The sequence below is a fragment of the Manis pentadactyla genome, chromosome 9 (genome assembly GCF_030020395.1).
Source record: "Manis pentadactyla isolate mManPen7 chromosome 9, mManPen7.hap1, whole genome shotgun sequence".
NCBI lineage: Eukaryota > Metazoa > Chordata > Mammalia > Pholidota > Manidae > Manis > Manis pentadactyla.
In genome coordinates, this window is record NC_080027.1 from 7,497,559 (window position 1) to 7,522,094 (window position 24,536).

Consider the following 24,536-nt stretch of genomic DNA (forward strand, 5'->3'; position numbering starts at 1 on the left):
GCCTGCAGAGGGGGCAGCTATAGACACAGTGACACCCTGCTTGTCGAGTGTGCTCTGGCTTCTGACCCCTTCCTGAGCGGCCTTCCGGAGCAGAGGAGGCTCGGCACTGTGGCTGGTGGCCTTTGCTCATGTGCCAGGTCAGAGTGTCTAGGCAGCCCCTGTGTTTGATAAGGCCCAGGGGTTGGGGACTGAAGAGCGGTCCCTGTCCCAGCCAGGCCGGGCCTCACCCTCCAAAGCTTATTTTAAACCTGGGCCCACCCCAGGGCATGGGCGCTGGCCCCAGCCTCACAGGAGCTGCCTTCTCTCCCCGCCTTGCCGCCTTGCTGAAAAGGGAAACCATTTTCCATAATTACACACATTGTGTGGCGTGATTGCTGGATCCTGTAATGATGGCTGTGGCTGAGACGACAGGCATGCCCCTTCCCTGCGCCAGTCCACTTGCCCCTACATTTGACACAGCTTCCTGACACATGTGGGATGTTCCCAACGGCCACGAGGGGCTCCCCAGAACACCGGCTGGAGGACCCTGGGAGTCCCTCCTCCCCCTCCAAGGGCATTGTCTCCCTGTTCAGGCTACACAGGAGCCCCATCCCTTCCCAGCCTGGCATCTTCTTCACATTTACCAAAATAGCAGCCGAAGTCAATCTTTGCAAAAATGAGCTGGTTCAGGTATTCAGGAAACTATCTTTTCAAACTGGGTAAGATTAAATATCCTTTTAAACAGCCTGGATCTGCGACCAGCTTTCTTGCATATATTGGACACGGCTGAAGGGTTTCATCAGAACGCAACTTAACTGGAGCCAAGAAAATGAGAAGAAGAAAAATGGCTTCAATTGGAATGAATCCACATCTATTAATGGCGGTTTAACATATTTCTGCTAATAATAATGCATTAAAATAATGTGCATTTCAAAGCTGGCTAAATATACAATAGCCCACCCCTGCCCCAAAAAGGTAAACAATGACAGTTAAAAATAGCCTGGGTTCCTATTTACATTTTTTTCCCCTTGGGCCTTTTTGGTTTATAGCTCATCATTCCAGGGGTTAGAATTCTAAAATTTTCTCTGTGTATTTACACAACTGAGCTATTGCTATGTATCCTGTTGACTATCAGACCCTTCCAAAAAAGTGAGTTTTTATCTCCAGTCCTAGAAAAGCTCTGTGAAACTCATGTGGCCCCAGCTAGAGCCCCCTGGCAGCTAGAACGCTCGCTTTCCATCAGCCTCCCAGGCCCTCCTGGGGCAGGCATCTGGGGTACACAGCACCCAGCTCAGGGCTTCTTGGTGACTCTTCACGGGGTGAGCCTTCCTTGGCAGCAAATAAGAGATCCTGCCAGGTGCCTAGCCTCCCAAATTCTTAGTCCAGACTGGACGCAGATAACCGCTTAGGACAATGGCAGGTCACCTTCTCCCTGGACTGGGTGGGGGAAGGAGGCCTGAAGCTCCTCTCTGCATGTGGCACCTTGGGTGGGGGGCAGGGTAGCACGCTCCGCGCTGGAGATGTTTCTCTGCGGTCTTGCTCCTACTATGAGCTGTTTTCTCCCAGTGCACGTGGGTACCAATCCCAGCAGGCCTGGTGGGGCGCAGGGAGAACTGGCCAACCTCAATGATGCATAGACTCCTTTCCTATGCTGGTGGTCTGGGCTGGGAAGTAAGCTTGGTCTGTCCCCCTTCCCCTCCCACCCTGTCCCAAGCCAGCCAAAGCCTGGGGCTTCTGGGGTGTTAACTTGGCAAATGACCCGGGGCCCCTGGCACGGGTGGGCTCCTCGCACACTGTGCAGGAAGTGTGGAAGGCCTTTCCAAAGGCCAGGGGGGCTGCCCCGGACCTGCCCACGGTGTGTGTGGTCAGGGAGCCGTTAAGCGTTCTGTTGAAGGCGATCTCCTTCAGAATTTATTGTATTTATCTGGACGTGTCACAGTGTAAGGTTTGCAGAGACACAGGAGGCGCCTTCCCTGGGGCCCTGAGCGCTCCCGGCCCACACCTCCGCCGTCCTCAGCGTGCCGAACTGGCCAGACGGTGCTTTCTAAACAGACCGCGGCTGGAGGACTGCGTGACGGGGGTCCCAAATCCCTGCCTGAGCCCCTGGCCAAGCTCTTGCTTAACTGGAGTCCTCAAATGGCAGGATTTTCCTCCTGCTTGGGGACAGCTGTCACTTTATCCAGATCCCCAAGTTCTGCACGGGCTGCAGCTCAAGTCCAGCCCAGACACTTGCCCTGTGACCTCCAGGTCCCCTTCCCATCCCTGGCTTCTCTCCTCCTCCAACGAAGCGTCAGAGTGAATCAGGGTCGGCGGCTGGGGGAAGGGCCCGCATACTCTGGACGCTGGAGGACGCCCGCCCACGGGCTCGCCCCCTGCCGTGCTGACTCCGGGGCTGGGGCGACCCCCCCCCAGGTCAGCACCCCTTTCCTGGGGCCGGGCTGGGGACGCCGCCGCTCAGGGCCCCACCGGCCGCCGCGACTGATGAGCGGGTCGGGAGCCGGTGGAGACCCGCCCCGCGGAGCGGGTCTCCAGCGTCCCGCGCCCTGGCTGGGCGTCCGGGGGCCGCGGAGGAGCCGCGCTGTGCGCGGGGCGGGGCGAGGGCGGCGTCGGCAGGTAGCCCCGGGGGCGGGCGGGGAGGCCGGCGGGACCCCGGCCCAAAAGGCCGAGGGGGAGGAGCAGCGGCGCGGCGGAGCGCCAGGGCGGCCGAGTCGGGCTCCGGCGCGCGCGGCTTCTCGTCCCGCGCCTGGGGAGACGGAGGGGGCCTGTCCCCTCCCGAGCCGGGCTCGGACCCTGGCCCGCAGAGCCGCCGCAGGCCTCCGGGGGTGATCTCCTGCCCTGGACCCGGGCCTCCGGGGGTGACCTCGTCGCCTCCTGCCCTGGACCCGGGCGTCCGGGGCGCGCCATGCTGGAGGGCGACATCAGCCTGGAGGGGCTGCCCCCCGAGGAAGCCCCCTCGGCCCGTGAGTACCCAGGGGCGGCGCGGGGGCCGAGGGACTCCGCGCGCCGCGACGTCGGCGTCGGGGACGCCCGGGGACGGCGGCTTCCCCGGGACCGAGGGGCGCGCGAGGAGCGGGAGGCAGGGACCCCCGTCTCTGGGGGCGGGACCGTCCCCGCGCCGCTCCGGGGTGGGGGGCTCTGCCGGCCGCGGGGTACCGGGGACATCGCACAGCAGACGGCGGCCGGGCGGGCCGGGTGCGGGGCGGGCTGCAATCCGCAGGCCGGCGGCGGCCCCCCTGTCCCGGGAGAGCATCTCCAGCCCGCGCGCCGCTTCCGCGGCCCGAGCGGATGGAAGGTTTTCGGATGTTTTTACAGGCGCTATTAATACCCATAATATTTCCGTGCTATTCTGGAGATTTATTTGTGATACGAAGTAACTACGATGACTTGAAATCATGATGGAAAAACTGCGGAGGACCTGGGGGGAGGGGGCAGCTGGCCTGACTTGGGAGGGGGGGTTCCTGACTTCCTGGGCCCATCGCTGCACATAAATCATTACCCTGGGTATTTTTATACCAATAATTTTTAAAATAAATGACCCGAGCAGTGTTTCCTGGATGATTTCCCCGCCCAGTTCAGAGGTGATTGATTAGGAAAACCTCAGCGAGCTGGGCAGGGACGGGGGCTGCAGCCGCCACGGAGCTCTGTTTAACTGCACGGCTGACTTCCACCCTCCTGGGGCACCCTGGTTAGGGTTCTGTGCCCTGCAATCAGAATGCCACCCCGAGCTGGCACTGCTAACTATAGCCCCGGGCCTCCTCTGATTTCTTGCTTCTCACTCTCTCCTCCCCCGAACCCCCCGTTCTTTCTTCTTGGATTCCCATGGAGAAACTATCCTGATGACTGCTTCTTAAACAGCCCAATTTAGCTTCTTTCTAGAAGTGACACTGTATGCTCATCAAACTAAGGGCTCAGGAGGAAGAGAGAGGGCCCTGCTGGCCAAAGGGAGGAGGTCAGACCTGGGTGCCAGAGGGAAGGGGCGGCTTGAGAAGCCAGCCTGGAGGGTGTGGCCTTCCCGGTGGCCCCGTGCCGCCCACGTGCAGACACGACCCTTCTGGAAGCAGATGGTTATGTGAGCCCCGAACCGGCATCTGTGAACGTCTGTCTAATCAAGCTCTTACCTGGAGCTGGGCTCTGAATCACACACTTCACACGTTTAATCCTTAGTACAACCCTGTCAGGCGGGAGCAGAACCGTCCCCACTGAACAGACAAACCGAGACCACACAGCGAGTACCCGGTGGTACCAGCACGAGAACTCAGAGCACCCGGGTCCGGCTCCCGAGGGGCTTTCGGCTCCCTTACTGCAGCCCAGGCAGCTGAGACATGGCAGGAAAGCTGTGCTTCCCACCCACAGGAGGTTCCAGCTGGGGGCCTGCTTTTCGGGCCTTAGAATCTCTATATCAGGCAACAGGCCACATCTCGGATGTGAAGACCTGGAGACTCTCCTTAGTGGAGGGCGTCGGAGATTGGCTGAGCTGTAACTGGGGACAGGTGACCCCACAGACGCCTCTCCTGGAGCACAGGCCCTTCCCTCCCTCCCCCTGCAGCTTGTCTGCACACAGTGCAGGGGCTCGTGGCCTCCTTGCCCCTGCTTTGGGTTTCATTGGCCTCGGGAGTAAGAAAGACCCTGGGATGGGTGCTCCAGCCCCTGTTCCTGGGTTTTCCACCAGGGGCATGTACAAAAATTGCTGTGACAAACCCTTATAGCATCACACCGCTCTTTAGCTCTGTCGATGTAATTCAGACCAGGGGCTGCCTTTGGCGCTGGCAGGTGAAGCCCTGCTCCTCTGGGAGGGGCACACTTACAGTGTAGTGCCGGCGTTCTGAATCTTGGCTCTGCTGCCCACTGCTGTGTGCCCTTGGCCAACATACTTTACCACTCTGTGCCCTGTCTTTAAACCCCAAGGGTTGTTACAAAGATGACTTGAGTCTGTAGGCTTTGTGCTGTGGTGTCTCCACTCCCCCCACCCCACATCCTCATCTCTATCATCTATGAGCTTCAGCCAGAAGATCCCAGGTGTGAAGTCATTCCAACATTCTGCAGGTTTTCCTAGGATCAGCTGGTTCTCAATTCCCTGGAGCAATTGATGATTGCAGAAGCCGCCTCCCACTCCCCCTTAGCAGCTCCCTCATTACTTATTGATAAGTGATTTATTCATAAGCTAGGGGTCTGCACCACCTGCAAAGGCAGGTGGAGTTAGGGGAGGTGGGGGGGCACCCCTCCACCAGGACATGTCTGCCCGACTAGCTCCTGCTTATCCCTCAAAACCCTGTTGGGATGCCCCATGTGCCTCTCTACACTGCTGGCACCTGGGTGCAGAGGGAGGAAGGAAAGGAGGAAGAAGCTAAAGGGAAGGAGGGAGGCAGAGGGGGGAGAATAAAGATGGCTAAACTTCCAGTGGAGTGGCCCCCTGTGGGCCAGGCATAGGGGCCTGTTACTGCATGGCCACCTGCAGCCCTCCCTTATTCCTTGAGGTGGACACCTTTGCTTTCCTGAATACAAAGGAGGAAACTGAGGCATGGAGAGATTACTCAAGGTCAAACTGTTAAGTGGCCCAGGCGGGGTCTGAACCCCAGAAAGGCTGGCTGTGCATTGAATCTCACACCCCGAACCACTTGGGTGGGGCGCTGGGAAAGCACTCCTGAATCTCTCGTTCTCCTCCTCATTAGTCCCGGAGCACCTGCCGGGTGTCTGACACTGCGTCCTCGAGCTTGAGACCCAGCAGGGGACAGAGCAGATAAAGGCAAGGCCCTTGGGAAGCTTTCTTGACCATGGTGAAGAATTAAGTGTCTAATACGTTGGCTGGCTATGGGCCCCGTGGGGACATGCAGAGCGGGAAAGGAGACTAGGGGGACTCACTACTAGGCAGCCTGGGGGTGCCCACCTGGAGGAGGTGGGGGAAGAGCTTTCTGGGCAGAGGAGTAAAGCCGCTCACCTGGGGGGTCTGAAACGTGCCTGTGGGTTCAAGATGGACTCAAGGAGACAGTTGTGGGAGGGGGGGACGGAGCAGGAGGTGTTGCCCCGACTGTGATGGCCTCGGACCACTGTCATGACTGGCGTCAGAACTCTGGGAGGGTCTGGCACAGGGAGGGGCAGGACGGACTGAGGCCTGGGCTGGGTCCCTCTGGTCGCTCGGAAGCATGGGCTGAGGCGGCCAGGGCAGGGGCCCGCTGGGAGGCCTTTGGAATAATCCAGGTGCGAAATGCTGGGGGCACAGGTGGGGAGCGGGAGGCCGGATCCAGGGTAGGTGTTGAAAGTAGAGCCAACTGAATTGGCCCACATGCTGGGTGTGCAGTGTGAGAGTAAGAAGCGTCAGGACGGCCCCAAGAGCTCTGGACGGAGCAGGAGAAGTCGCTGGGTGGTGGTACATGACGAGCTTGTCTTTGGTTTTTTGTTCTTTTAAATTGAGGTAAAATACACAGAACATTTTAACCGTTTTTAAATGTACAATCCCCAGTGGCATTAAGTCCATTCAGAATGTTGTGCAACCATCACCGCCACCTGTTCCTAAAACTTTTCTTACCCTTCCAGACAGAAGCTCTGTCCCAGAAGAAGTAAGTCTCTCTTTCCCTCCCCAACCCAGCCCCTGGCAACTTCTCTCCCGCTTTCTGTCTGCTAGAACTTGACGTGTCTAGATATTTCACATGCATGGAATCAGGCAATATGTGCCTTTTGTGTCTGGCATATCACACTTCACATGTCTTCAAGGTTGCAGCATGTGTCCGGGCTTTATTTCTTTTCAATGCTGAATAATATTCCACTGTGTGGACAGGCTGCATTTGGATATCCATTCACCCTTCAATGGGCCCCTGAGTTATTTCCCCCTTTTGGCTACTGTGAATAATGCTGCTGTGAACATTTGCATACAAGTATCTGTTTGACTCCCTGTTTTCTCTTCTTGGGGGCATAGCTGGATCCGATCTTTAAGGAACACCGAACTGTTTTCCACAGTGGCTGCACCATTTGACATTCCCACCATTTTCTTCATTATTTTCTCCGTAAGTCTTCAGATGCGCTTGCCCGTGCAGTGAGTTTCTCTTCTCTGCTGGGATGTGACTCATTGAGGAAGCTGCCTCGTACCGCTGCGGTTAGACGCACAATTCATTTAGTCGGACAGACGCGGATGAATCTCTCTGGGCCCCTGCAGTGCCGGGAGCTAGAGATACAGGGCGGCCACAGGCCCTGCCCTCGTGGGGCCCACGGCCTGTGCGCATTTATGTGATTTACCTGCTGGAAGCTTCCTCATTCTGGCTAAGTGAGCCGTGTGTGCCGAGGACTTCCCTTAGAGCGCACAGTAGGTGGTCTCAGTTAACTGCGCCCATCATGTGGGCCACTCTTGGTGGGTGGGTGTAGCTGACAGTCTGTGCCAGCTCGTGCTATCCCAGGCTCAGCTGCAGACCCTTTATTTATAACACCTCCTCTAATACTCATGAGGTGGGTGATACTGTGAGCGCCTTTTGACAGGTGAGGAAACAGGCACAGAGAGAGCAGTGTACACAGCCACACCCACATGGCCCGGAGTGCCATGAACTCAGGGTAGATGGCCGTGCCTGGCTGTGCAGGGGGCGCCCTGAGACTCAGATGAGAATTAGGGGCAGCCGGACAAGGACGGGCACCGGGCCCTCCAGACTTGGCTGCTGCCTCCCAGCTCTCCAGGGTCCCATGGTCCCCTGTGGGGGCCTTACTGCCGCTGGAGCCCCAGGAGGGAGCCAGGCGTGGCTCACGAGGCCTGCGCGTCACCCGACACCCGCCTTTGCCTGCGTGGCTCACCGCTCAGTGGCTGTCACGGCCCTCAGACCTCCGCTCTGGGCCCTCATGTCAGGGTCTTGGTGCTGCGCGATCAAGTGTTCAGAGCTTTCCGACCCTGAGAAACCCGTTCGGCCATTAGGTAGACAAACTGCTGGTTTCATGCCCCGAGCCCTCGGAGGGGCCTGAGTGTGCGGGCGCCTTGCCTGGAAGTGCACCTGCTTTCTTCTTGCAGCCCAGGAGGACAGTTTGCCCCCCCTCTGGGCCTCTCGCCGCTTCCAGCGGGGCCCAGGGATCCCCCACACAGCCCGACCCGCCGGCCCCGGCGCTCGCTCCAGCAGCTGCCGCCCGAGAGCTCCTCTCGCCAGCTGCGCCGTCCTCTGGGCGTGGTGTGGAGTCAGCACCCTTGACCCCAGGCTCAGCCCTTTCCCTTCTACACCCAGCCGGGGTGGAGGCAGTCCTCTGCGCGCTGTGCGCGGCTCCTGCCCACACACGGCCTCTGCTGTGTACTGGCTTTCCACGCATTTACATGGCACTTCCGCGCACAGGTCTGCACGCGCTGCTTGCAGTGGAAATGGAGCTACTGTGAGCTCGAGGGAGGGGGCATATCTAGGCACACTTAGGTCGCATTGTGTTTCCTGGACGTGATCCACCAGCCTCAGAGCCTATTAGGAGTGCAGGGCCGAGCAGGTGGGCAGAGGCCGGGCTGTGCTTTGGTCCCACACACAGACTGTCCGGTGGTGGGGCTGGGGATTGGGCTCCTGGCTGGAGCCTGGGCCTGGGTAACCCCAGCTCTGCCCTCAGGTCCTCCCGCCTTCATGCCTCTCCGGGTGGTATGTCCCCACGTCCAGCCCTTTGCCTGCAGTTTCCACACGTCTCAAACCTACCCTCTGCTGTCCAAGTCCGCGTCCCCCTCTCCTCAGTCCCACTGTCGCACTCACACTGACCCGTCTGTGTCCATCTTGGTGGCCTCCTCTGGGCCTCCCCCAGCCTTGGCCCTGCAGATGGGGCTCACCTGCCTCTCCAAGGTATCTGCAGAGGCTGCTCCTCACCCCCCACGGCCTCGCTGCCTCTGTCCCCATCTCCCCACCCCACTGGGGTCTCGGCACACATAGCCCCTCAGACTGGAGCTCCATCTCACCCTCAAGCACCTAACAGCTGCTCCCACACCTGCGGGTGTGACTGGTCACCATTGTGCCTCTGCACTCAGCGAAGTCCCCCAAGGACAGGCTGGGCTCGGTTTGCCAGTGTGATGGTACACCCCCGGAGGGCCCCCGTGACCAGAGCGGGGGGAGACCTGGGCCTCACCCGCTGGGCTCAGGAAACCCTCTCCCCGTGCTCGAGGCTCAGAGGGGCTCCTGGGGGTTAGACACGCCGCTGTATTTCATTTGTGTGCTCCATGAGAAAGACATGATTTTATGTGAAAAATACTTCGTTTGGATATTGGTACCGAATGGAAAGGTTTCCACCTCCTAGACAGACGGATGGATAGAAAGATGGGTATAGAGGGAGGTTGCTGTATAATGTATATGATACATGTGATTTCTCTATGTAGGTAGATGTAGGTGTGTATGAATTAAAAACCATCATCCGTGGGATTGCTTTGTGGCACTGCTGTCACATGAAACATCATTCCAAACCTCTTTCGTCATCTCACCTGACGCATTTTAAAAACCAGCTGCTTGGTTTCGTATGTCTTGTGACTCGTTTCTGTGTGACAACGTGAGCGGGGAGTTCAGACTGTGTTCCCCAAGCTCTTCTCACCAGGAGCCCCCAGCCGGCATGAGCCGGGGCTCCTTGCCAGCCGGTTCCTATTGGATGATTGTCACCATCGTTACTGTGTTTGTTTAAAGGAACTTTCTCTTTTAGAACAGTTTCAGATTTATAGAAGTGTGGCTCAGCCAGTCCAGAAAGTGCCCATCCCAGCCCGCACCCGTGCCCCCTTCTCAGCCTCTTACATCGTCACCACTAATGAGCCGACATTGACACATTGTTATTAAATAAAGTCTATGCTGTATGCAGACTTCCTTGGCTTTTGCCTGACGTCCTTCTCTGTCCCGGGACCCCGTCCAGGATGCCACATCACATTCAGTTGTCATGTGTCTGTAGCAGATCTCGGCAGGGGCAGCTTCTCAGGCTTTCTTGTTTTCGGTGACCTGGACGGTTTTGCCATACAGTCATTTTGAATGTCCCTTAATGAGAACATTTTTCTCAGGATCGGACCAGGGTGACAGGCTTGGGAGCAACTCCATGAAGTGCTGTGTCCTCCCCACCCCATCAGGTCACAGCACGTGCTGCCCACGCCATTCACCCCTAGGCCACCAGCCTTGCTCCCGGGCTGATGGGGATGGTCAGGCTGCCCCACAGCGAGCCACTCGGGTCTTTCTTGAACATTGGTGTAAAGTACTGGAGATTATTTAATGGGTCATAGTAGGGCTGAGATCAGAGCCATCATGTTACAAAACCATCCTGAGCTGAATTTGCTGGATTGTTATCAAACGTGGGCTTAACTTCCTTAACTAGTATTTTAATGACAGTGTTCTTTATACTACAGACAGTTGGCCATGGTTATAAATCAAACAACATATGACTATGATTACAAAACGATTTGTACTCGTGCTTGGCCAAAGCTGCAAGGGGAAGTGTCCAGAGCTGAGCGATCCCCTGAGTTAGGACCTCCGCCCGACCACCTCATTTACACAGATTCTCCATCTCCATGTCAAAGGGGGAAATCTTTAAATAATTATGTCATTGATTTTAATAAATAGGCATTGAAAAAGGTGCTTTTCTTCCCTTAAAAAAGGCTAATAATGTCCCAGAGATCCCAGAACGAAAAAGCCAGGACCAACCACCTCACTTCCCTGGCAACAGAAGGAGATTGGCTCAGAGAGGTTGAGTGATATTCCTAAGGCCACACAGCAGTTTGGTGACAGAGACGGGACTAGAGTTCATGTGTGCTTGCTCCAAGCCCAGCCTTCTGTGCCCTCCTCCTGAATCTGAGGACGAGGTTAGCACCTAAGGATGATTAACCTCGAAAGTCCCTCCAGAAAGCCACACTGGACACCAGCCTTTAAGACGGGTTCAGCACCACCAGCGCATCCTGCCGCCTTAGGTGAGACGCGCTCTCTTCAGCCGAGTGCCAGACGCAGTTCTTAGCCTGAGTGTAGAGGGCAGCTCGTGTGGAGAATGCACACAGCTCCTCGAAGGCTGGGCTCCCGGGACAGAGAGACTGCAGCGTGCTCCGAGGCGCAGGGCGCGGGGCCTGAACGAGGACCAGCAGGTTCACCCCCCTCGGCTAGGCCCCCAGACACCCGCTCCAGGGGGTGACGGGGGCTGGGACCCCCTGCAGTGTTGAAGCGTTTGCTCCGATCCGGGCTCTTCTCTTCGAGGAGAACGTGGAGGGCCCCCAAAGCATAAGTGTGCTTGGTCCCGTGGTACACGTCCCTCACTTCCTAGTGATTAAAAATACCCTGCTTTGCCCTCCCATCCCCCGACAGTCATCTATCCATGTGAATAAATATAAGAAAATAGCCTAGATTAATGTCAGGATGAAAGAAAAAAATGAAGGAAGGAGGCAGAGGGGAGCCGGGGGCACCCGGGCCCCAGCAGACAGGCTTGGCTGGGGCTCTGAGGGGCCACACCTGCTGGGCACACCAGCCACCAGGCCGTGAAATGAAAACCAACTGGTGGCTCAGGAAAGGCTCTTCCCCAGCTGCTCCTGACAGCAGCCGCAGGGCCTTTGCACCAGCAGAGCCGTGCCCTGGGGCACCTCCCTGTGTCCTAATCCCCTTGCCTGGATGCCACCTGACAGGCCTCCCTGATCCGTTCCTTCCGACGGGGAGCCCCCACCAGCCACCCCCCAACACCACTCTTTCTCCTTCATGAAGCTGTGACCACACTTTGGAATTAGATGTTTCAAATGGCAGTGTAATCAAAATAGAGTAAACTTCCCAGACCTCAAGTGCACAGTTCTATCACTTCTAACACAAATTCATACCTCTGTGTGACCTACATGCCATTAAGTTACAGAATATTCCTGTGACCCCCAGAGGGGCTTTGTGCCATACCTGTCAATGTCCCACCCTATCACCACGGACTAATTCTGCCTATTCTAAACTTCATATAAATGAAAGCATGCAGTATGGACTCTCCCTTGTCCAGCTTCTGATGCACAACATATGTTCCCCGAATGCCAGTAGTGGGGCGCTGAGTGTATCGTGTGGGAGAACCAGCTCTCTGCACATCCACCCTTCTAGGCACCTAGCACTGTGCTGGGCACATAGTAGGTGCTTGGTCAACATTTGCCAAATGAATGAAATACATCTACTCTACTCTTTTCTGCTGCTAACGGGCCAGTATCCCCTGTGCCTCACGGAGGCTCAAGCTGGCCAGCGTCCCTACCCTTTTGTGAAAGCAGAGATCATGAGAGCTGGACGGAGGGCTATCCCATGTCCTCTCAGAGGCGGCCTGGGGGGTGTCTGATAACAGTGCTAAGGATTTCCTCAAAGACAGAAGGGCAGGGAAGCCCCAGGTGTGCTCCACCCGGCTCCGCCAGCATTGTTGGGTTCTGAAAGGGCTCTGAGCCGGGTGTAACCAGATGCGCACCTCTGCCAGAACCAACTCCCAGGGGAGCTTCAGGAGAAAACCTCTGTAACTACCTGAGTGAGAGCGCTTGTTGGAGGGGGTGTTAAAGCGGGGTTGGAGCTTTGCAAAATGAGCCTGCAGGGTAAGGATTGACCCATGGGCCTCCTTTCTGATGCTAATTAGCTATACGTCCCTGTGTGTTTGGGCTCCTCTTAGCGGAAGAAAATGGAATGTGTCACATTAATCCAAAATCCATGTCAGGTCACTAAAAAGCATTTTCAAGAAGGGGCCTAGCAGGCATATAGAAAGGCACTGGAGTTCATTAGCCATCAGGAACAGCAAAGGTAAACCACAGTTCCTGCCAGGTAACCCCCACCGCAGGGGCTAACATGCACACCACAGAAAGTAACCAAGCTCTGGCCAGGACTCGGCTCACCTGGAACTCTTGCGCACGCTCATGGGAGTGCAATCTGATACTCTGGACAATCGAGAGGCCCGGCCTGTTCACTATTGTTGAACAAATGGTCCTTGATGGCCCAGCCGGGCCACTCCTAGGTAGATACTCACCTGGGACGCAGACCCTCGTTCAACCAAAGACACATACAGACCTTCCTAGCTGCACTGCCCACAATGGCCCCGGACCCGGAAGCTCCCTGGGTGCCCACCAACAGGAGGGGGGTGCGCAGATGTGGTCCCCCCCGGAGCACCCCACAGCTGTTGGAGGGCATTGCCTGTAACGGCTCCCAGAATCAGGAAGAATCAAAGAGTGTGATGAACAAGGAGGGCCAGGTGCAGGAGGGTGCTCACCGAATGACCCCATTCATACAGCATGCACAGACAGCCTGAAGGAGGCTGTGGGGACAGGAATCAGGATGGCGGCCGCCTCGTGGGAAGAGGGTGCCTGGGGCTGGCCGCACGCATGTGTTTACCAAGCTGCACACTTACGATGTGTGCCTATTTCCATGTGTGTGGTGCTTCCGTAAGATGCTCTTATGGAGTCAGGAACGGGCAGTGCCGCACCCACCCTGCCTTCAGCCCTCTGAGGCAGCTCTGCAGGAAGCAATCCTGCTGACCCCGGCTCCCACTGTGGGATTACGACGTGGCTTCCATGTACTTGTGGGTACCCCGATCTCCCTGTGGAGCTTAGCCTACTGCCAATCTCTGTGCACAGGTGAGAGGCGAGGCAAAGGCAGTTAGAACAAACATCGGTCAGCTTCTCCATGGTCGTCTGTACAGATCTGGTCTGAGAAACCCAGGCTTGTCCTGTCAGGCCAGCCACTCACTGACGTGCATTTTATGTGGCATATCCAGTAAATGAAGACGTGTATCCCAGTGCAGGGTTGGAGATGAGAAAAATGTGCCAGGCCTGTGACTTCATGAAGGAGAACAGGTTATAAGGATGAGCTTTCACCATTCAGAGCCTCCATGAAAAGTACATGATTGACTTTACTCTGTGTAGCAAATTGCCTCAAAACCTAGTACCTTAAAAAAATACATATGTATTATTTCAGCTTCTTTCTGGGGCTCAGAAATTCGGAAATGACTTAGGTGGGTGGTGCTGGCCTGGTGTCTCTTACAGGTTGCATTTGAAGTGTCAGCCAGGGCCGTCTCAGGTGAAGGCCCGCCAGGGCCGGAGGACCCGCCTCTAGGGGGCCGCACTCAGGTGGGCTGAGGGCACTGCTCACGGGGACCTCTCCACAGGCGCTTGAGTGTCCTCCCAGCGTGGCGACCAGCTTCCCCCAGAGCCAGTGTCCAGTAGAGACTGAGGAAGAGGTTGAACAGCCTTTCATGATCTAGCTTCAGCCGTCACTGGCACTTCCACCACGGTCTGGTCGTTAGAAGGACGTCACGGGGTCCAGCCCACCGAAGGGGAGGAGGCTGAGGCTCCACCTTCCGAGCTGATGCATCGCAGAATCTGTGGACATATTTTAAAACCACCACAGTAAAACTCCAGTAGGGTCAGGGGTACGCTGTTCAGGTTCCTGAACCCAGTGCCAGTGTGTGTAGGACCTCCAGTGGGGGCCTTCCCACACATGGCACCGAGCAATTTTCAAACACCAGCGCAGTGTCCAAGAGCTCAGCTGAATTCTTATGCTGTCTGCCTGGAGACAGCAACAGATTCCATAGGTTAAGGGCTCCATCCTACAAGACTGCCCCCCACCCTGCACCCCCAAGTCCGGATGCCAGTTGCAAGCCCCAGGTAGTTACCTTCTTCTGACCCACCGGGTACAGATTGGAGGTTCCAGCAACCTCCCCCTCAGGTTCAGTTAATTTGCTGGAGTGACTCACAGAGCTCAGGGAAGCACTTATATTTAAGTTTAAGGATGAAGGGTAACAGCCAGATGAAGAGAGCTACAGGGCAAGATCCCAAATAAAGGAGCTTCTGTCCTCCTGCACCTTGGCGCCGGGCTTGGTGGCACGTGGCAGCGTCTGGCTCCCTGAGCGTGGAAGGCTCTCCAACAGAGAAGCAGGGTGCAAAGTAAAGAGTAAAATGCTCTTCACCTGGGTTTGTGAGGGTCTCATTGCATAGTCATGACTGACTAAATCATTGGCTGTTGGCTGATTCAACTTCCAGCCCCTGCCCTTGCGTGCGGGTCCAAGAGTCTCACTGACGTGACAAGATACCCATTTCATCCTTATGGCTCTGAAGCTCTTTCAGGAATGGTGGATGGAGACCAAATATGCCCGAGAGATATATTTTGGTCTTCTGAATAGCCGAATAATGTATTTCTTGTAACTCATTATATCGCTGTTTTCCTGGGGGCTCATTTGGATCAGGTTCTGTGACCACCTGCAGGGTGGAACCGAATGTCTGCAGGTCCCGCCCAGCCAGAGTGCGGCCTCAGCTGGCCTGTGCCTGTGCGGCCCCAAGACCTGGGTGTCGGCCACCGCGTCCTCACTAGGGGCACTGTGCTCACTCTTCTCTGACCATGGCACACCCAGAACCCGTGCTCACGGGCAGATGCTGGGATCACACCCACCCTCTCCCACGAGCTGATTGTACTGTCACTTTTTGAGACAGTAAGATTTATAAATGAGGCTTAAATTTCACAGGGTCTCAGGTAGCCATTTCTGACTAGGAGTGCCTGGCCACACTTGCTAAGGTCTAGGGCCGCCTAGCAGGATGTCTGAAGGATTGGATGTCATCACAAATGCAGGCTCATTCAGGATCCCCTTGGAAGGCATGGTAAAAGTCATGTTAAACAGGTCAGGAGAGAAAAGCCATCACAGCTGCCGATTGCCGCACGATAAACTGCCCAGACACAGTGGCTTCGGACAGCAGCTGTTTGTCATTGCTCATCAGGTACGGGTCAGTGGGGCCGAACTGGGCCAGGCCTGGTCGATCTCAGCTGGGCTCGCTCACTCATCCTCGGTCAGCCGGCATCTCAGCTGGGATTGGCTGCTCGAGGGTGATCACTCTTAATGACAGACAAGCTGGCTGTTGGCCGGGGTGAAGGTGGTGATGCTTGTCATCCCCCAGCAGGCTGCCCCGGGCTTGGTCACATGGCGCTGGCAGGGTCCAGAGGAAGAGTGGGAGGTTGCCTGTGTCCCTTCGCTTCATTCTGTTAGCCAAACCGGGTCACAAGGCCAGCCAGACTCAGTGCCCTGTGCCTCTTGACGGCAATCACTGCAAAGTGACGTGGCAAAGGGTGTGCATACAGGTGGTGGTGGGAGAATTGTAGCCTTTCTACAACCTGTTATACTTGTGTATTCTTGACTTGATACTGAAAAAGCCATTTACTAGAACTCAGTATCTCCACCCACTCAAAACTCATTAAAAAAAAAGATACCTTGGTAACTGGATGGAAAACATCTGTTTTTAGCCAAGACCCAACATTACCACACTGATAAGGACACATTAAAAGTGGTCTCATTAAAGTTGGGGACAAGAATGCTATGATCAGCTCTGTTATTTATCAGTACCTAGAACGTGTTATTGTGCAAGTAAGTTCGGTACTAATTATAGCTATTGAAAAGGGAAATAAATGATTACTGATTGAAAATGATATGATGGCCTACTTGAGAAACCCAAAAGAATCAGCTGAAACGCAGAACTAAAAGGAGAGCTCGGTAAGGACATAAGGTGTAAACAAAAGAGTTGATATGCGGCCTAAACAGGAGGCACTGTTAGAAATCACAACAGATAAAAGATCCAATTCAGAAGAGCAGGGATGAAATAGAAAAGTAAATGGAGAGTCACACTTTATATATGAAGTGTAGATATTGTAAAGATACAAATTTTTCCAAAAATGATCAATAAATGAAATGTAACTCCAATGAAAAAAATCCCAGTTTTGGAGGGAGTGCTTGTCTGTTTTCAAATCCAGTTGGAAGATACAGGTCAGGGAAGAGCTTTGAAGACCCTTTGGATGAAGTTTAGCACAGACACAGGCTGGAATGCTTCACTGGTTGAAAACAAACAACAGCCATTAAGGAGAAAGCGAATCTGGATCCCTGTCTTACACCAAACCCCAAAATACACCACAGTGAATTCTAGATGCATTAAAAGATTTGAGTATTAAAAAATAAAATCATAAATATTCTAGAAGAAAATAAGATAGGCATTTATGTGGTCTTAGGGAAAGATTTTCTGAGCACAAAACGAAATGTAAAATCTGTAAAGGAAAAAATATTTAACTTTTATAGATTTAACAAAGCGATCACAAAAAATGTAAAGAAAAAGAATAACCTGAGGGCAATTATTCACTAAATATTCCATAAAGAGTTACTTTTATCACTCAAAGATAGAAGTCTTTATAGATCAATTATGAAAAAAGACCAGCACGAAAATTGGTATAAGATCAAAACAGGTAACTTACTCCAAACAAATCTAAATATCTAGAAAAGACAGCTTTACTGTTCATCAGAGCACTGCAGATTGCAGCAGCTGAGATGCCCATTTCTGCTCATCAAATTGGCCCTGCCAGTCAATATCTGCACAGTTGAGCCTGGGAAATAAGGTCTCCCACCAACAGCCCTTGACTCCGACATGGTCTCCCTCATCTCAGAGCAGTCTGGCAGCATGTGGTCACTCATTCCCCACAGATTTATTGTGAACCTACTATGTGCAAAACGTTCTTCTACAACAAGCCTTCCCTTGTATAACCTTCCCCACGCTTTGGGGAACTAGCCGCACACTGGGAGAACAGAGGCCGGCTGGGCCACTCACTGTCTCCAGAGCTTATATTGGGAGGGGGCTGAGTAAATAGTGGTGGGTGGATGAATGGATGGATGTTTGGATGGGTGGGTGGGTGGGTGGACTGATAATGATGGCATGAATAAAATGGGTGTTTGCACTTGACCAAGTCCATCCAGTTCTAGAAACAAATCCTGAGGAGGTGATGGAGCAGGAGGCGGGTGACACATGCTTTGCATAGTGAAAAACTGGAAACAGCCTAAGTGCCCACTAGTGAGGGACTGCCCGTGGACCCGCCTCCTCCTCCTCCCTGGCACCCTCCTCACCCCCAGGAGCTCGCAGGGGCCCCCTCAAGTCCCTGAGTCCTGCAGGGGCCCAGGCCTCACTCCTTCGCCCACTAGCCTTCGTCTCTGTGAGAGCGTGTTCTGGCCTCGGCGGCCAGCTCCTTGCCGAGCATCTGGTGTGTGCCGGGTGTCAGGTTTATGGTGTCAGGTTCATGGTGGTGAATCAGCAGACCTGGTCCGGAACTCGGTTATGTGGGCAGAGAGAGAAACAGAGTCTGTACAGTGTTATCCCTGTGGGTAACGTCGGTGGCTCAGGTTCATTGTGTGTGACTGCATTCCTGGTGCTGGTGTGCGCTTTACATGGGTCGTCTGGGCCCTTGTCGTTGGTCCTTCCTTGGCAGGTGCCGCCACTCCCCCATTTACAGATGAGGAAACAGTACAGGTAGGAAGTGGTGGGGTCAGAGTTCACAGACGCACAGCAGGATCCCCAGCCCAGGCCAGCTCTCAGGTGGATGCAATACAAGCGAACTATGTCGGGAGCTGACCACATCCTCTGTTTCTTAAGCCTTACAACCACAGGCTTCTCCATCGCTCTGTCTTCAAAGTGTATCCTGGAGCAACAGGCCTACCCTTTTTGCAACTTCCCTGGTTTCTTTGAATCCTAGAAACAATCTTTCAGTGCCACCGGGAGACGTTTAACACGGGAGGTCCCAACTGAGGCTGATTTTCACCAGCAGGTCTGTGAACAACCTTTGACTTGGGGAATTGGACTTGGTGACACAAAGTTAAAGTTGGAATTAGAATTGGTGATAGAAAAATTCCCTCCAGGAGTAATGATTTCACTACCAGGTACTGAGCATTTCCTTTCTGTTTGGAACTTTATTATGGGCTTATCACCTAGCTTGCTCCTCACAGCATTCCTGAAAGGTAGATCCTTGTTCTACAAAGACACTGCAGTTCAGAGAGGTTAAGTAACTTGGCAAAGGTCACACAGCTTGAACTAATTTATCAGAGCATGAGACTTTTCTTTGCCAGTTTTAGAATCAGGGAGATGGTGATATGTTGCTTAAAATGTTAATGAAAAAAAAAGCACTTGTTGGCACACTGTCTCAGATTATTCTAGGGACGCCTGTGAGGAATTCCTACAGTTTGAAATCTCCACTTCTCTATGGAGTCAGCCAAACATGGCCTCATTGTTGATCTTCAGATGCATATTTTTAGTGTGAGGTGGGCTGTGTTTATTTTTTTGATGAATAGCAAAACTGAGATTTCTATAAATAAAGCCATGGCTTTTTCCCCCTCTCATTTTCTGCACAATACACACGTTGACCAATCACATGGGTTTACCAGCTCCCAGGAAGTCAAAATAGAAAGTTCCCGTGAGTGACAGAGAAGGGACAGAGCTGTTGCACTGGAGCCCAGGAGACGGCTTTACACACCTGTCAATAGTGAGCCTCCGTCCCACCCAGGAGTGCATTTTGATCATTTTTAATGATAATTATGTGAGGGGGGCTACCCACTAAGGGCTGTTTCTCTTTTAATTGAAAGCAATCCATTTTTTGAACTGCAAACAGCTGTAGACCAGGTGATAAACCATTTCATGTCTCAGGCTGTATACCAGTCTGCACCCATGTGGGGTCACGGGGCATCGGTCCCCGAGAGGCAGATTCACTCTGCTCTGAGTTCCATCTCTGAGGACCCAAGGCAGGCCCAGAATGGATTCCCCTCCCCACACCAGGTGCCTGAGCCCCCTTGAGGCCCCAGCCACTGAACACCCCAGACAAACTCCCAGTAGTCGTTAGCTGGGGCCCTGGCCGTAGCTCCCAGCTGAAATGGCCACCGGCTGGGAAACCGAAGAGGATGTTGTGGGATGAGAACCCTTTTGAGACTGCCTTCACTTGGCATTTTCAATCCTACGTGCCCGGAGACAAGCCCTGGTCCCTAGCTCTGTGTACCTGTCCCCCGAGCCAGCTCCTCTCCACCTGCAGCCTAACGCCTGCCCGTGCACATGGCCTCCCATGTGGCAGGTGCTTCCAGAGATCACATCCGATTTGATACCCAAACTCCCACCGACCACACGTCCCAGCTGCCAGGCTTGCTCCCTCCCTCCCATTATAACGCGTATCCCTGTGGCTTCTTCCTGCCTGTGTCTTCCCTATACTAACTCAAACCTTGCCTGGCCCCAGCTCCATGAGGCAAACTTGCCACATCCAGGGATGGCCGGGGTGGACACCACACCTGGGAAGTTGCCCTGGCCCGTGTCCGCTTGCCCACCCGCCTCTCCTCAACTCTGCCCTCTGTCCCACCCCCACACGTCGGGACCTTTCTGCCAAAATCTGATCCTTCGAAGAACCTTTAGCTCTTTTTTTATTGTGGTAAAAAACACACAACATAAAATTTGCCATCTTGACCATTTTTAAGTGTACAGTAGTGTTAACTGTATGCATATTGTTGTGCAGCACATTCCTAGAACTTTCTAGTCTTGCAAAACTGAAGCTCCGTCCCTATCGAACGGCAGCCCCTCCTTTCCGAGTCCACCATTCCACTTTTTTGTGTCCAGCAGTGTGTCTGTTTTAGATCCCCTGTAAGTGCAGTCATGCAGGCTCTGTCTCTCAGTGGCTGGCTCCTTTCCCTTAGCATGATGTCCTCAATATTCATCTGTGTCAGAGCACGTGTCAGGATTTCCTTCCTTTGTAAGGCTGAACCACATATCCTTACCTGTTCACCCGCTGCAGATGCAGGTCGCATCTACCTCTCAGCTGTTGTGAGTCACGCTACCATGAGCATAATGCCACCATCCCTTAGGGATCCTGCCTTGAATTATTTTGTGTATGTACCCACAAGTGGGATTGCTGGATCCCCTGGGAGTCCTATTTTGGATTTTTTGAGGAACCTCAACACTGTTTTCACAGCTGCACCATTTTACACTTCTTGCCAGCAGTGCACAAGGGCTCCAATTTCCCCATATCCTCACCAACATTTATTTTCTGATTTTTTGATTGTAGCCATCCTGATGGGTATGAGGCAGTATCTCCCTGTGCTTTTTGATTTGCATTTCCTTGATGATTAGTGATATGGAATATCTTTCCATGTGCTTATTGGCCATGTATGTATCTTATTTGGAGAAATGTCTATTCAAGTTCTTTGCCCATATTTTGGTCATATTTTTTGGTTTGCTGTTGTTGAGTTGTAGGAGTTCTCGGTATGTTTGGGGTTTAACCCCCATCGGCTACTGGCTTGCAATGTTCCCTCCCGTGGCTTGGGAGGACTCTCGGTGCCCCTGCTGCACAGTCTCTGACTGATGCAGTCCCACTGGTCTGTTCTTGCTTTAGGTCCCTGTGTTTCCAGTGTCATAGCCAAGAAATCATCGCCAAATCCAATGTCATGAAGCTATGCCCTTATATTTTCTTCTAAGAGTTTTATAGTTTCGAGTCTTACCTTCAGGTCCTTCATTCAAGTTAATTTTTGTGCCTGGTGTAAGGTAAGGGTCCAAGTTCACCCTTTTGCACGTGGAGATCCGGTTTTCCAAGCCCATTTGCTGAAATGACTGCCCTCTCCCCACTGAATGGTCTTGGCTTCCTTGTCAAAGATCATTTGACCCCATACACAAGGGCCATTTCCAGGCTCTCTATTCTGTCCCACTGGTCTGTATGCCTGTGTCTACCACCTCCACACTGTGAGCTATTAGCTCTTTTTCTAAGGTGTGTGTCTGCCTTCATCTTTGCAATATGTGCCTTATACTGCTTCCACTTTTTCTCCAACTTTGAAAGAAGCAGATTTGGGGACAGGCGGTGGCCATGGAGACCTTCCCAAGGGAGACTGTGCCAGTCCCAAGTGCCTTCCTGAGTGCTGTCCAGGCTGCTGTCTGTGGTGAAACCTCCGCCAGCCTCCCCCTCCAAGGGAGCGGAGACACGGCCTCCAGAAAGCCCACCTGGATGCGGCACTCAGCATCTCGGTAGGGGGAATGTCAGGGAACTGAGGGTGCACATGGCCCAGCCACAGACTCTGCAGCAAGACAGGAGACTAGCTGTGGGCCCTGGTACCCGACAGTCCTCTTGGGGCCAGACGCCATAGGCGGTTTCCACCCATGTCCCCAGACGTGTAGAAATAGTGACACAGCCATGGTAGGTTTTATTATTTCCTCCTCTTCACGCCCAGCAGAATTCATACCAGTTGGGGACCAAAGGACAAAGGCTCGGTGGGCTGGCTGGCCTGAGTCTCTGGGCACAGCTGGGTTCCCCAGGGCCTCTGAGGCGGGGGAGCGCCATCGAGGGGTTCCTGATGGCCTTGAAGGTGGGTGATGGAGCCGAGCAGCCTCTCGGGAGGCATGGCCACCCTGCCAGTGTGGTCACTGGAAGGCCTCCACAGATGCCAGCGAAGCCGGGCGGGACGCGGGTCACACCAGGGCGTGGCCACCTCTGAGCTGGGGACAAGCGAGGACCCGGCTCTGCCTCCCGAGGTGTGGCCGGGAAGCGCCTTCTCCTGGGGGGCCGTCCGGGCAGAGGGGGCCACAGGGCTGGGCTCTGGAGGGGCTGCAGGCCAGCAAACCCCAGCAGCCGCGCCGCTACAATTGTTATCTTCCCGAAACAGTGGGAAGCCCCTGCTCACGAGCAGGCCTTCCAGAAGGGGTCTGGGAACCATCTCTGTAGCTTGTGCCACCCAAGTTTCAAGGCTTCCAGAGTATTCCTTAGATGTCACCGAAGTTTGGAATTACTGCATTCACATCTGTTTTTTCCCTTAAAGGGAAATACATACATTTGCTGGGGCTGCTGTGATGAATACCGCAGCCTGGGTGGCTTACACAGCAGGATTCATTGTCTCCCGGTCCTGGGGCTGGAGGCCGAGACCCAGGATGGGCAGGGCCGGCTCCCCTGAGCCTCCTGGGTGTGTGGGCGCCGTCCCCTCCCTGGGTCCCCACGTGGCCGTCCCTCTGTGCGCGTCTGTGTCCTGACCTCCTCTTATGAGGACACCAGTCACACAGGATTAGGGTCACTCTATGACCTCATGTTACCTTAAGCACCTCTGTGCAGACCCCACCTCCAAATACAGCCACATTCTGAGCTGCTGGTTGGTGGTCAGGCCCCCGACATGGGGGTTTTGCAGGGACGCAGCTCAGCCCGTCACAGGGAGCCTTCATTTTGGCCTCACAGCCAAGGCAGCTCACCTGCTCACACGGCCCTGTGTCCGCGCGCCCCCTGAGCCAGGACCACTCCCCGCAGCTGTGGGTGTGGGGCGGACGCATGCTTGGAGTCTGCTGGTGTGGCTGCCGGTGCCCTGGGCCCCTCCGTCCCCCGGGGTCCTTCCGCAGCTCGGGCCGGTGGGCTGGCAGGAGGGAAGGAGAACTGGAGAAAGCCCTGGGGACAGGCTGGAGGCTTCTGCCCGCAGGGAGGGGCCGGCAGCCGCCGCAGCTCCCTCTGATTCTGCCTGGGCTTGGGTGAGCCCCAGCCGCCCACAGGAAGCTGCCGAGGGCGGGCCCAGCAGAGGCCCTGGAGGAAACTGTACTGTCCTTGGAGAGACAGACAGACAGACCCCCAGGCAGCAGCAGGAGAGCAGGTGGGAGTGGGCACAGGCCTTCCTGCTTCCCTCCAGCACACTCAGCTCTCCCACCCCAGCCCTGCTTCTTGCTGTCCCTCATCCCCCACAAAGCTGTGCCCCTTCGAAAAGGACCCTGCCCTGACCACACAGCCCCGCAAGGCCCAGCCCTTCTTCCTGGGGCCCAGCCTGTTTGGCTGTGGCCACCGGACTTCCTGGTCTGCCGCCAGTGTTTATGGTGGATGTTACTCTCCCCCACCTAGGAAGTAAGCTCCTGGAAGCCGGGGCTGCCTGTCTGCTCACTGCCACTCCCGGTGCCTCGATGCCTGTCCGCACACAGGGGGTGCTCTGTGAGTGAAGACTGAATGTTTGGGGGCACGCCAAGTGCTGCAGAGCTGCTGGGGAAGAGAGAGTCTGACGGAGGATATTGGGGAGATTTCAGGAAGGCCTCCTTGAGGGGGTGACAACTCACAGGATGAATGGGAGGTAGGTAGAAAAGGGCAGGAAGGGTTTTCCAAGCAGAGGGAACAGCATGTGCAGGATGGAGGTGCTGAAAGATGGGGAGTCTGGCTGGAGGACAGTGAGAGGGAGGGCAGAGAGGGTGCAGAGTGACTGTCACTAGTGCGGGCGTCGGAGCGTCCAGTGCCCGTGATCTCCATGGGGCACTCAGGACCCGCCCTGCCTCTGCCTGTCTGACCTCGCAGTGAGAGAGGAGTGTCCCTTGGGCTTCTGTCAGCCGCAGCAGCCACCACCCCGGCCTGCGTCGGCTGCCCTCACGCCCAGGTACGGAACCAGAACCTTCTCTCATCCCCCGGCAGGTGCTGGGGAATGTCCTTCAGCCATTTTCAAAAAATTCTTTTTTTCCTCTTTCCGTATAGCTGGGAGGCCTCCAGAAAGCATTCTCAGGCAATACACGATAGGAGAGTTTTCAGGTGTTTCCAAGCTGTAGCACTTTAAAAGCATAAATATTTAAAGAAGTCCTCCGCCATTTGCCTCATCGATGAGAGCTCGGAGATGTATTCTTAGATCACTTCCTAAGGCTCAGCAGAGCACCCGGCGCTGATTCACCTGCAGCGCTCACACCGCAGGTCTCCGTGTGGTCACAGTGACACAGCGGCTCACAGACTGCTTGCTGGCGGCGGTATTTTTACTGGGGATTGATTTCGCCCATCCATCCATATGCTCATAAGTTGGTGTATCTATCCAGTCGTCCACCCACCCACCCCTCCCTCCCTCCCTCCACCCACCCATCCATCCTATATCCATACATACAT

The 24,536-nt window shown here is 54.8% G+C and overlaps 1 protein-coding gene across 5 annotated transcripts in view; it reads left to right on the top strand.

The window, feature by feature from the left end:
* Positions 1-2,654: 2,654 nt before the first annotated feature.
* Positions 2,655-24,536, top strand: part of ANO1 (anoctamin 1) — a 140,814-nt gene continuing 118,932 nt past the window's right edge. For 2 of the 5 annotated variants that reach the window (XM_057506703.1, XM_057506704.1), the window contains exon 1: positions 2,657-2,939. In XM_057506703.1, the coding sequence (XP_057362686.1) occupies positions 2,882-2,939 (58 nt within the window). In that variant the 5' untranslated portion in view covers positions 2,657-2,881. Of the gene's footprint in view, positions 2,940-24,536 lie in introns of all 5 variants that reach the window. The other 3 variants (XM_057506705.1, XM_057506706.1, XM_057506707.1) reach the window with 2 other exon arrangements.